Here is a 13,298-nt window from a genome sequence, read left to right as displayed (position 1 = left end):
ATCCTGATACCAAAGCCTGACAGAGACACAACAAAAAAAGAGAATGTTAGACCAATATCCCTGATGAACAGCGATGCAAAAGTCCTCAATAAAATACTGGCAACCCGAATCCAGCAGCACATCAAAAAGCTTATCCACCATGATCAAGTGGGCTTCATCCCTGGGATGAAAGGCTGGTTCAACATACGCAAATCAATAAACGTAATCCAGCATATAAAAAGAACAAAAGACAAAAACCATATGATTATCTCAACAGATGCAGAAAAGGCCTTTGACAAAATACAACAGCCGTTCATACTAAAAACTCTCAATAAACTAGGTATTAAATGGATCGTATCTCAAAATAAGAAGAGCTATTTATGACAAACCCACAGCCAATATCATACTGAATGGGTAAAACCTGGAAGCATTCCCTTTGAAAACTGGCACAAGACAGCGATGCCCTCTCTCACCACTCCTATTCAATATAGCGTTGGAAGTTCTGGCCAGGGCAATCAGGTGGGAGAAAGAAATAAAGGGTATTCAATTAGAAAAAGAGGAAATCAAATTGTCCCTGTTTGCAGATGACATGATTGTATATTTAGAAAACCCCGTCGTCTCAGCCCAAAATCTCCTTAACTGGATAAGCAACTTCAGCAAAGTCTCAGGATACAAAATCAATGCACCAAAATCACAGACATTTTTATACACCAATAGCAGACAAACAGAGAGCCAAATCATGAGTGAACTCCCATTCACAATTGCTTCAAAGAGAATAAAATACCTAGGAATCCAACTTACAAGGGATGTGAAGGACCTCTTCAAGGAGAACTACAAACCACTCCTCAGCAAAATAAAAGAGGACAGAAACAAATGGAAGAACATTCCATGCTCATGGATAGGAAGAATCAATATCGTGAAAATGGTCATACTGCCCAAGATAATTTATAGATTCAATGCCATCCCCATCGAGCTACCAATGACTTTCTTCACAGAATTGGAAATAAACTACTTTAAAGTTCATATGGAACCAAAAAAGAGCCCACATTGCCAAGTCAATCCTAAGCCAAAAGAACAACGCTGGAGGCATCACGCTACCTGACTTCAAACTATTCTACAAGGCTATAGTAACCAAAACAGCATGGTACTGGTAACAAAACAGAGATATAGACCAATGGAACAGAACAGAGCCCTTAGAAATAATACCACACATCTACGACCATCTGGTCTTTGACAAACCTGACAAAAACATGCAATTGGGAAAGGGTTCCCTATTTAATAAATGTTGCTGGGAAAACTGGCTAGCCATATGTAGAAAGCTGAAACTGGATCCCTTCCTTACACCTTATACAAAAACTAATTCACGATGGATTAAAGACTTAAATGTTAGACCTAAAACCATAAAAACCCTAGAAGAAAACCTAGGTAATACCATTCAGGACATAGGCATGGGCAAGGACTTCATGCCTAAAACACCAAAAGCAATGGCAACAAAAGCCAAAATTGACAAATGGGATCTAATTAAACTAAAGAGCTTCTGCACAGCAAAAGAAACTACCATCAGAGTGAACAGGCAACCTACAGAATGGGAGAAAATTTTTACAATCTGCTCATCTGACAAAGGGCTAATATCCAGAATTTACAAAGAACTCAAACAAATTTACAAGAAAAAATCAAACAACCCCATCAAAAAGTGGGTAAAAGATATGAACAGACACTTCTCAAAAGAAGATATTTATGCAGCCAACAGACACATGAAAAAATGCACATCACTGGCCATCAGAAAATGCAAATCGAAACCACAATGAGATACCATCTCACACCAGTTAGAATGACGATCATTAAAAAGTCAGGAAACAACAGGTGCTGGAGATGATGTAGAGAAATAGGAACACTTTTACACTGTTGGTGGGACTGTAAAGTAGTTCAACCATTATAGAAGACAGTGTGGCGATTCCTCAAGGATGTGGAACTAGAAATTCCATTTGACCCACTGATCCCATTACTGGGTATATACTCAAAGGATTATAAATCATGCTGCTATAAAGACACATGCACATATATGTTTATTGCAGCACTATTCACAATAGCAAAGACTTGGAACCAACCCAAATGTCCATCAATGACAGACTGGATTTAAGAAAACATGGCACATATCCACCATAGAATACTATGCAGCCATAAAAAAGGATGAGTTCATGTCCTTTGTAGGGACATGGATGAAGCTGGAAACCATCATTCTGAGCAAACTATTGCAAGAAAAGAATACCAAACACTGCATGTTTTCACTCACAGATGGGAACTGAACAATGAGAACACTTGGACACAGGAAGGGGAACATTACACACCAGGGCCTGTCGTCGGGTTGGGGGGAAGGTGGAGGGATAGCATTACATGATATACCTAATGTAAATGGCAAGTTAATGGATGCAGCACAACATGGCACATGTATACATATGTAACAAACCTGCATGATGTGCACATGTACCCTAGAACTTAAAGTACAGTAATTAAAAAAAACAAATTAAACCACTAGAAATAAAAAAATTATACTACATAAGATGAAAATACATAGTAGATCAGACTGTGGGATTAGTAATTGTAGAAAAAAGTCAACTTGAAGACACAGCAATAGAAACTACCCAAAATTGAATACACAGAGAAGAGAGAATTTAAAATAATAAACAGACCATATGTGAGTTGTCTTCAAGTAACCAAATATATCTGGAATTAAAGTCACCAAAGCAAGGCAAGAAGGGCAAAACCAAAAAAAATATTGAGAAAATATTGGCCAAAATCATCAAAATTTGATTAAATTAGATCTAAGAAGCTCAATGACCCCAAACATGAAAACTACTCCAAAACATTTCGTAATCAAATTGTTCAACTCAGTAAGGGTAAAGAATAATTAAACACCATGACCACCCAAATTAACCTAATTGATAATATATAGACGTTTCCATCCAACAATAGCAGAATGCCCATTCTTTTCAAGCGCAACCACCTGGAACATTTACCAAGAAAGACAATATTCTGGGCCATAAAGCAAGTCTCAATAAATTGAAATGCATTCAAGTCATGCAAACTATATTATCTGACCATAGTGGAAATAAATTACGAATTAATAACAGAAGAATTTCTGCAGTGGTGGGGGGGGATTTGGAACTAAATAACACAATTCTAAATAAGCCATGGGTCAAAAAAAAAAAAAAAAGAAAGAAAGAAAGAAATACTCTAAAGGAACATTAGTATTTTGAACTGAATGGAACTGAAACTCAGCATATCCAAATTTGTGAGATGCGATAAAGCTATACAGAGGGGGGATTTTCTAACATTAAACACATATATTAGAAAAGCAGAAAGGTCTCAAATTAATGACCACAACTTCTGCCATAAGGAACCACAAACAGAAGAATAAACCTGAAGCAAGTAGACGAATGGAAAGAAATCAATGAAACAGAAAACAGAAAAATGAAAAAAAATAACTGAAACCAAATTTGAGAAGATGATTAAAATGTCTGGCCAGAGTGATTAGAAAAAGACAAAAGACAAGAAAAAGACATAAAAGACAAAAGACAAAAACTACCAATACCATAAAGAGAGGTGATTTTACTATATATTCTATAGATATTAAAAGGATAACAAGATATTATGAACAATTATGCCAATACATTTCACCACTTGGAAAAAATAAACATACTCCTTGAAATACTCAAACTACCAAAGCTCACTGAATAAGATAACCTAATTAGCCCTATATTATTAAACAATTTTAACTGGTAGTTTTAAAAAAATCACTCCACAAAGAAAACTCCCAGGGCAGATGGCTTCTTGTGAATTCTTAAAAAATCACTCCACAAAGAAAACTCCCAGTGCAGATGGCTTCTTGTGAATTCTACAAAACATCTGAGGAGAAAATAATACCAATTCTAGACAAACTGTTCCAGAAAATTGAAAAGGAGGAACTATCTCGTAACGCATTCTGTGAGGGCAACATTACCCTAATACCAAAATCAGGCAAAGACAGTCTAAGAAAAAACTACAGAACAACAACCCTCATAAATATAAATCTAAAAAAAACCCCATAATTTTAGAAAATAATATCTAATTATATAGAAAATGATATCTAACTATATATATATATATATTTTTTTAATTAAGTTCCAGGGTACATGTGCAGGATGTGCAGATTTGTTCCACAGGTAGATATGTGCCTTGGTGGTTTGTTGCACCTATCAATCCATCAGCTAGGTAATAAGCCCGGCATGCATCAGCTCTTTCCCCAAATGCTCTCCTTCCTCTTCCTCTACCCTCAACAGGCCCCAGTGTGTGTTGTTCCCCTCTGTGTGTCCATGTGTTCTCATTTTTCAACTCCCACTTTTGAGTGAGAACATGCAGTGTCTGGTTTTCTGTTCCTGTGTTAGTCTGCTAAGGATGATGGCTTCCAGCTTCATCCATGTCCCTGCAAAAGACATGATCTCATTCCTTTTTATGGCTGCATAGTATTCCATGGTATATAAGTACCACATTTTCTTTATCCATCTATCATTGATGAACATTTGGGTTGATTCTATGTCTTTGCTATTGTGAATAGTGCTGCATTGAACATACATGTACACGTATCTTTAGAATAGAATGGTTTATATTCCTTTGGAATAACTAGGCCACACCGTCTTCCACAATGGTTGAAATAGAAACACTTTTACACTGTTGGTGGGAATGTAAATTAGATATCTAACTATATTAAAAGAATAATACATTGATGACCAAATTGAGTTCATCTTAAGAATGAAAAGCTGGTTTGGCCGGGCACAGTGTGGCTCATGCCTGTAATCCCAGCACTTTGGGAGACCAAGGTGGGAGGATCACTTGAGCCCAAGAGTTTAAGACCAGCTTAAGCAACACAGTGTGAAACCCCATCTCTATAAAATATACAAAAAATTAGCTGGGCATCGTGGTGCACGCCTGTAGTACCAGCTACTCAGGAGGCTGAGGTGGGAGGACTGCTCGAGCCTGGGAGGCAGAGGTTGCAGTGAGCTAAGATCACAACACTGCACTCCAGCCTAGGCAACAGAGTGAGACCCTGTCTCAAAAAAAAAAAAGTTGGTTTAACATTGTAAATCAATCATTGCAATTCACTGTATTAATCCACTTTTAAAAAGATAAACTATATGATTATCTCAAACAATTCAGAAAAGGCATTTGGTAATATTCCAACACCCATTACTGATTAAAAAAAAAAACTCTCAGCAAACTATGAACAGAAGGAAATTTTCTCAACCAGACAAAGGGAATCAACAAAGAAACCTATAGCTAACATCATATTTAATGGTGAAAGATGGAATTCTTTCCTCACTGAGGTCAGGAACAAAACAAGGATCTCTGCTCTTACCGCCTTTATTACGCACTGTATTAGAAGTTCTAGACATTCCAATAAGGCAATAAATAAATAAATAAAAGTCATTCATTATTAAAAGGAAGAAGCATAATGTCTTTCATCTCAGACAATGTGATCATCTTTATATATGGAATCTTTTAAAAAGCTATTAAAACCAGGCCAGGCTCAGTGGCTCATGCCTCTAATCCCAGCACTTTGGGAGGCCGAGGCAGGCGGAACACCTGAGGTCAGGAGTTTGAGACCAGCCTGGCTAACATGATGAAACCCCATCTCTACTAAAAATACAAAAATTAGTTGGGCATGGTGGCGGGCACCTGTATTCCCAGCTATCTGGGAGGCAGAGGTAGGAGAATCACAAAGCCGAGATCGTGCCATTGCTCTCCAGACTGGGAGATAAGAGAGACTCTGACACACACAAGAAAAGCTATTAAAACCAATAAATGAACTTAGCAAGATTACAGGATACAAAATCCACATACATATCTATTGCATTTTTATATACCAGTGAAAAACTATTAATATGGAAAATGAAATTTTAAAAAGAGTATCATGGACAATAATATCAAAACATATGACCAAATGTATAAAAACACTGAAAACCACAAAACACTGCTGAGACAAAGTAATGAAAACCTAAATAAATGGAGAGACAGACTTTGTTCATGAGTTGGAAGACTCCATATTGTTAAGATGGCAATTTGCTAGACCACACTCCAGAGGAGATTACATAAAGTCATGAATACCAGGAGACAGAGATCACTGAGGGCCATCTTAGAAGCCTGCCTACCACAGACTTCTAAGATGCTGTGTGACCTTGCCAATCAGTTAACTTTCCTGTGCTTCAGCTCTCTCTTCTGCAATATGGAGAAAACAGCAGTACCTATCTCATGCAGTTATTTAAGGTTTAAATGATTAAGTGTCTGTAAAGCACTTAAGTATCTGGTACTTGGTTATATACATACATCACTACATCCATAAAACCAATATAAATACTTAAGTTACTATTCCTTAGAGCTTAGAACAATACATCCTTCTTTAACTATTTAATGGTGCCTACTACAAATAAGGTACAGTATTTATTCAAGGTGTGCATAAAGATAACTGATTAAATTTGGGTACTGAGGAAAAAGTATCTTCTTGTTTTCATTTTTATTTGAACTTCAACAAACACACACAGGTAATGCCTGAGATAACCATAATCCTGTTTCACCAGGTCCTAATTTGTGCCTATTTTCCAGACATAACTGTCAATGGCACGCTCTTTCAGTTTTTTTTGTGGTTTGTTTTTTGTTTTTTAAGATGGAGTCTCACTCTATTGCCCAGGCTAGAGTGCAGTGGTGCAATCTCAGTTCACTGTAATCTCTGCCTCTCGGGTTCAAGAGATTCTCCTACCTCAGTCTCCTGAGTATCTGGGATTACAGGTGCATGTCACCATGCCTGACTAATGTTTTTGTGTATTTTTAGTAGAGACAAGTTTCACCATGTTGGCCAGGCTGGTCTTGAACTCCTGACCTCAAGTATTCCTCCCACCTCAGCCTCCCAAAGTGCTGGCATTACAGGCATGACCCATTGCATACAGCCCCCCTCTTTCACTCTTAAAAGTGTCCCAGTGTACACAAGAAATTAGAGTCACTCCAGTTTGTCACAGTCCTAGACTGAAATGGAAACTGAATCTAGATAAAGACTTTTGAGTAAGAAACCAACAAGGCATGGACAAAAGGAAGGGAAACTGAAGAGGAGGAATATGGGCAATGGGGGTGGGTAGATATAGTGGGCAATAGAGTGAGACCCTGTCTCAAGAAAAAAAAGAACAAAAGGTTGGTTTAATATTCTAAACCAATCATTGCAATTCACTGTGTTAATATACTTTTAGAAAGATGAACTATATGATCGTCTCAAACAATTCAGAAAAAGCAGCATGGTAAGAGAAAAATAAATGCTTCAAAATGCCCACATAACAAAATTAATTCACCCACAATCTGAATTCACACTTCCTATAAACCTAATATATTCTTTAAAAGCTTAATGAAATAAAATATTTAACTGTTTATAAAACAGGTAACTGGCATTTCTTTAAAGATTTTTAAAAATCCATAAATGAATACCAAATAAATGTTAATGTATCACATTTAACTTCCCTTTCCTCTATCTGTTCTAATACATTACCATGAAACCAATATATAATCCTGATAAACACATTATTTTAAAAATAAGAAAACTTGTTTAAATGCATAGACTGCAGGCCAAATTTTAACAATAAACCACTTTTATAGCTATTTTTGTACTCCCAACTGAAAACATTAGGTGACTTTGGAAATTCTAATTCCTTTATAATCCAGCAGCACCAAAGCAAACAGTCATGACCCCTTAAGAGGATAAATATGCCCATTTTAATTAAAGACTAAATTATTTGACTTGGTGTGCAATTTTTGCATCTGTATTTTGAGACGTATTTATAAATCCTGTGCTTTTCATTAATGAAAAACTGTAAAAGTATAATAATTGACAAATAGCCTACAGAGGCAGTCTTAAAAGGTGTCTTGAATTCTCAAGAATTTAGGCTAATAAGAGGAATGAAGTATTGATACATGCCACATTATAGATGAACCTTGAAAACACTGTGCTAAGTAAAAGAGGCAAGTTACAAAAGACCACATATTGTATTATTTCATTTATATGTATGGTCTAGAGGTAAATCTATACAGACAAAAAGTACATTAGCAGTTGCCTATGACTAGGGTAGGAGTGGGGACTGAGGGGAATGTGGGGAATGGAGGATGACTTCCTTTGGGAGTGATGGAATGTTCTAAAATTGATGATAATGACAATTGCACAACTCTGTGAATATACTAAAAACCAATGAACTGTATACTTTAAATGGATAAATTGTATGGTCTGTGAATTATATCTCAATAAAGCTGTTACCATAAAAAGAACTTAGGCTATAATTCCTACCCTAAATATAAACTGTTATGTATTATTATCTTAAAAATGGAAAAACCTGATTCCAATACTTTATATGAGAGAAAGCCAAGAAATGTATGCATTAGTCTGTTCATGCTAATTGCTAAACATTGATGCAAATATACTCCACGTCTTTGAATTCCTACTGAATTTCAGACAACAAATAGATTTCTTGAGTATTTTACCACAAAATAGATTTAGATATTGGCTTGACTTTAAACTTGTGGTGGATATTTCCTGACTTCATTTGAAAATTTAATTAAATTAAATAACCTGTCAACTTGCAGGTTTTTATTCCTAAGTAGCTATTAATTTGGGTTATCAATAAAAACCTTAATAAAGTATGGGAGGCAACACATATCAAGCCACTGCTAGATTTAGCCATTTTACAATGTTTAGATATATCTAAATATCATTTGAATACCATAAAGACACACAATTTTTGTCAATTTAATAATTTTAAAACAACAAAATACAAAGCTTAATAAAGATAATTTGCAAGTTTTATAGCAAGTTAGCTTTTTAACTATGTGTGTACAGTCTTATTTTGCCTTCAAAAATTCTGCTTCTAGAGTTTCAAGTAAGGAATATTAATCATTTCTTGACCTAGGTATATAATGTTATATTTCACCACTGATGTATTGTGAATTTCATTCACTAATTTAGGTGAATATTAATCATCATCAAATAATTCTAATAGATCTTAGTCTATGAAAGCAATCAATACCAGTTACTAATACTGATATTTTAGCTAAAAATATAGATCACAAAAATGAAAGATCAGTTTTATTATTCTATTAATGCATATTTATAATATATGAAATATAATAAACTATAGAAATATTGCCATATTTCTACAAATGTATACATTTTAGCCCTAACTTTGGTATTCAGAGCTAAGATGTCAGGTACTTAATACAACATAGAGAGGTAATCATCATTTTAGGAAGTGGCTTAAAGCTGCTCTTTGGTATAGCATAAAGTTAAGATTTGATAAATCTAGGTAGTGATAACAGGTATTCATTATATTATATATTATTTATTATGAACAATTATATAGAACATAGTATATGCACACATATGTACATATAAAATACACATATATAATACATATAAATAATTTTAATATGTTCTTTGGTGTTCATTCAATATTATTGATATCAGAAAAAACAACATGCAAAAGTCCTTTATTTTCTTTCTCTCTAGTCAGAGTGATCTGATAGCTTTGCACAGCACAGTAGATTTTAAATGTAAATCAACAAAATAAAACAATAAGATACAATTTTTAAAGAAAGGGATAACATTTTGAGTTTTTAAAAGTAACTACTGTTACTTAAGTGATTGCAATCTCAAATGGCTTTTGAATAAAACCTTTGAGTCCCTGGGACAAAATTTGGCCCAGTGGAAATAAACGTATCAATCATTTTTCCTCTGGAATTCTTTTTTTTCTTTTTTTTTTTTTGCTCACTCTGTCACCCAGGCTAGAGTACAGTGGCGCAATCTTGGCTCACTGCAAGCTCCACCTTGCAGGTTCACGCCATTCTCCTGCCTCAGCCTCTCAAGTAGCTGGGACTACAGGTGCCCACCACCACGTCTGGCTAATTTTTTTGTATTTTTAGTAGAAACAGGGTTTCACCATGTTAGCCAGATGTTCTTGATCTCCTGACCTTGTGATCTGCCTTCCTCAGCCTCCCAAAGTGCTGGGATTACAGGCATTAGCCACCGTGCCCAGCCCTGGCATTCTTGATACACACATTATACATTCTCCCTAGTGAGTTGACATTTCAAGCAAACATACAACATGATCTCACTCATAAACAGTCGGGTCAAACCCCTGAACATGTTAATAAGTGAGTTATATCAACCAATTTTCAACAGTAATATAAAATCATCTGTGGAATTCTCAAAAATATTTTTACAAAAATTAGTAGTATGATTTAAACACATGTTGGATTTCAAAATAAGAAATATATAAGAGAGTCCAACACTGGTACCTCTCTTCTGATCCTCAAAAACTAACCATTTTAAAAAATATTTTTACAAAAATTAGCAGTATGATTTAAACACATGTTGGATTTCAAAATAAAAAATATACAAGAGAGTCCAACACTGGTACCTCTCTTCTGATCCTCAAAAACTAACCATTTTTAAATATTAAAGATGATACTCCTCTCATTTTGATAAGTCACTCTGTGGCCCTAGCAATCCAAAAATAATTATAGACTTTTAAATAGGCTAGAAGTTACTTTGAAACTTTAATAAGAATTCAAAAAAGAATTATACACTGCTCCAAAAAGCATTTTTCTAACCTCTGTTACATTAGCCAATCTAAAATAATATGATATGAACTCTTTGAACTACTACTCTATTAAATCCTGAGATCATTTCTAGTACTAGTCTGATCATTAGGAGACAAGTTTAAAAAGAAAATTTTCGGCCAGGCACGGTGGCTCATGCCTGTAATCCCCAGTACTTTGGGAGGCCAAGGTGGGAGGATCACGAGGTCAGGAGATTGAGACCATCCTGGCTAACACGGTGAAACCTCGTCTCTACTAAAAACACAAAAAATTAGCTGTGCATGGTGGCACGCACCTGTAATCCCAGCTACTCAGGAGGCTGAGGCAGGAGAATCACTTGAACCTGGGATGTAGAGGTTGCAGTGCCGAGATCGCACCACTGCGCTCCAGCCTGAACGACAGAGCGGGACTCATCTCAAAAAAATAAAATAAAATAAAATAAATAAAATAAAATAAAAAATAAAATTTTATGTTTAAATCTCAAACTTCAAAAAGGTACTTGAAGTAGCTTACAAAAGCCAACAAGAGCCCTGCAGAGAATCAGGAAAATATCCAAGCGAATTCAGAGTAAAAAGTTGGACAGCTGAATGTTGTAGCCAGTGCAAAGAAAGGTGGGCTAACTGCCCAGATGTACTCTACTACTTGAATACCTATATACGTGCTTGGTGTAACTTCTGTCATTTGAGGCAAAAGGTAAAAATCCAATGGAGATAGAATAATGCAAATGTGAAGTATTGGGAGCCCACTGTGTGTCACATTTGGGAAGAGAGAAAGAGCTTTACAAATATAAATACAAAAGTCATGTAAATATTTATGATCATTTTGTAAGCTATATACAACAACATTTTCTTCTAGTAATTTCATTGACACTAATCAACGTCCATATTTTTTAACAGAAAGGTTTCTACATTTGCACAATTCCCAGTATATTTTTAATTCCTTAAGTATATTTAAGAATATTCCAGACCACAAGACTCTAAGGGGTTGCAAATTTTATCAGACTAAAATGTCAACGTGTATTTATATAGAACCATATGATGTTTTTATTCAGCAGGCATGTCATAAACCAAATTTTCTCACTTATGATGCCAGGTAGATAAAGTCAATTAAAGTGACTATAACTATAAAAAAAATTCAGAAATTTCACTGTACGACTCAGTTACTCAAGAAATTTTTCTAAAGTTTACATTATCTTACAGGATCTCAAGATTCTAACTCATATACTTTGTATTCCCTCCCTAGAACCTAATGTAGGGTCAATGAACATACCACAGATGAAGCGTATGTTAAATACTGTCTTGCAAATTGAAATAATCATCATACCAAAGACTATAATGCTTCCATTTTGCTTATTGTTTATTGTTACTTTTTATTTTAAAATATTGATAAGAAGTCAAAAGGCACACTTATCTTAAAATAATTTAAGTATAATATTTCTAACCAATTATAATTAAGAGTATTAAAAACTAAAACAGATAGCATCATATAATCAAAGACAGAATCACCAGGATCTGAGCCGTATTCTTTCACTTATTAGCTGAGTAATCTTGAGAAACTTACCTACCAGTTCCCTCATTCCTAACATAATAACACTCTCTACAGAATTGTTGCTGGAGAGTAAAGAATAAAATGGATCTGAAAACAGTTTTGTAAAATTGGAAAGCAATATAAAAATTCAATGGGTTATCATCAAAAAATAATTTTGCTTGAGAGACAAGCTGTTCAACACATAGTGTAATCAATCTGCTTCTTTATGTTTATATATCTTAATTAAAGTATTTTAAATTAGATAGACATTCAAGTAAGTTGTATAACTGCCAGTGTCCTCCTCTCTTTTAATAAACTTTAACACAACTGGAAGGTAAAAATAGTTAATATATTTTATAACCAATAATGGTCACTTTATTTTTATGATATATATTTTCTCATATGTTTTAATCTTGTTTTAGTGTGTATTTTGTTCAGTTAACAAATCATCTACATGCTTTCTATTAAACATTATGAATAGAACTTATCAGTAGAAGGAAAGTCATTTATTAAATTTCTAAGTCAAATTTTAATATTTTCTTTTTTCTTATTTGGTTCATTTGATGCAAACACAATAATAGTGTAATACATTCTTTCCCAGTAGTGAAAAATAAATTACCATTTTGCTTTCTCTATACTCATTATCTGAATGAGGCTTTAGATAGAACCAAATTTATTACAATAGTGAATAAACACAATAATCAATGGAAAAATACTTGCAACAAACCATACCTAGTAATAAGAACTGCATTATCGTGGTGGGCAATCCCATTTTCTGGAATGGTGTTTCCATCACTTTGGTGGGAGAGAATGGACTTCTGCCATTTACAGAAGCTATCGAGGGACTTGTCTGCATGGTGGTTTATCTCCAAGTTTGGCTGCAATACAACATGCATACCAGAAATGTTCCAAACAAATTACTAAGGTCAGTTGTTAAAACTTTTGAAGACTAAAGTGGGAGTATAATTAGAAGCAGTGGTTTCTAGGAATAATCTCTTGCCAATTTTTATTTCTGTAATATCTGACCTAGAGCTCATTTGGTATATTATTGAATAGATATTTTTTTCCAGTTCCAGCTGTAATGATAACGTGAACATATGTGAGATTATCAACATAAAAACTAAAGAAAACCA

At 34.6% G+C, this 13,298-nt stretch overlaps 1 protein-coding gene across 2 annotated transcripts in view; it reads right to left on the bottom strand.

Moving 5' to 3' along the window:
- LOC105499481 (ADAM metallopeptidase with thrombospondin type 1 motif 6) overlaps window positions 1-13,298 on the bottom strand; it is a 329,327-nt gene that overhangs the window by 285,971 nt on the left and 30,058 nt on the right. For both annotated transcript variants that reach the window (XM_011772051.3, XM_071098858.1), the window contains one exon: window positions 12,898-13,043. In XM_011772051.3, coding sequence (XP_011770353.1) covers window positions 12,898-13,043 — 146 coding nt within the window. The remainder of the gene's footprint in view (window positions 1-12,897; window positions 13,044-13,298) is intronic.

This window comes from Macaca nemestrina, chromosome 6 (genome assembly GCF_043159975.1).
Source record: "Macaca nemestrina isolate mMacNem1 chromosome 6, mMacNem.hap1, whole genome shotgun sequence".
NCBI classification, from domain to species: Eukaryota; Metazoa; Chordata; class Mammalia; order Primates; family Cercopithecidae; genus Macaca; species Macaca nemestrina.
Note: the sequence above shows the minus strand (reverse complement) of the source record. Positions and strands in the feature narration are given on the sequence as shown.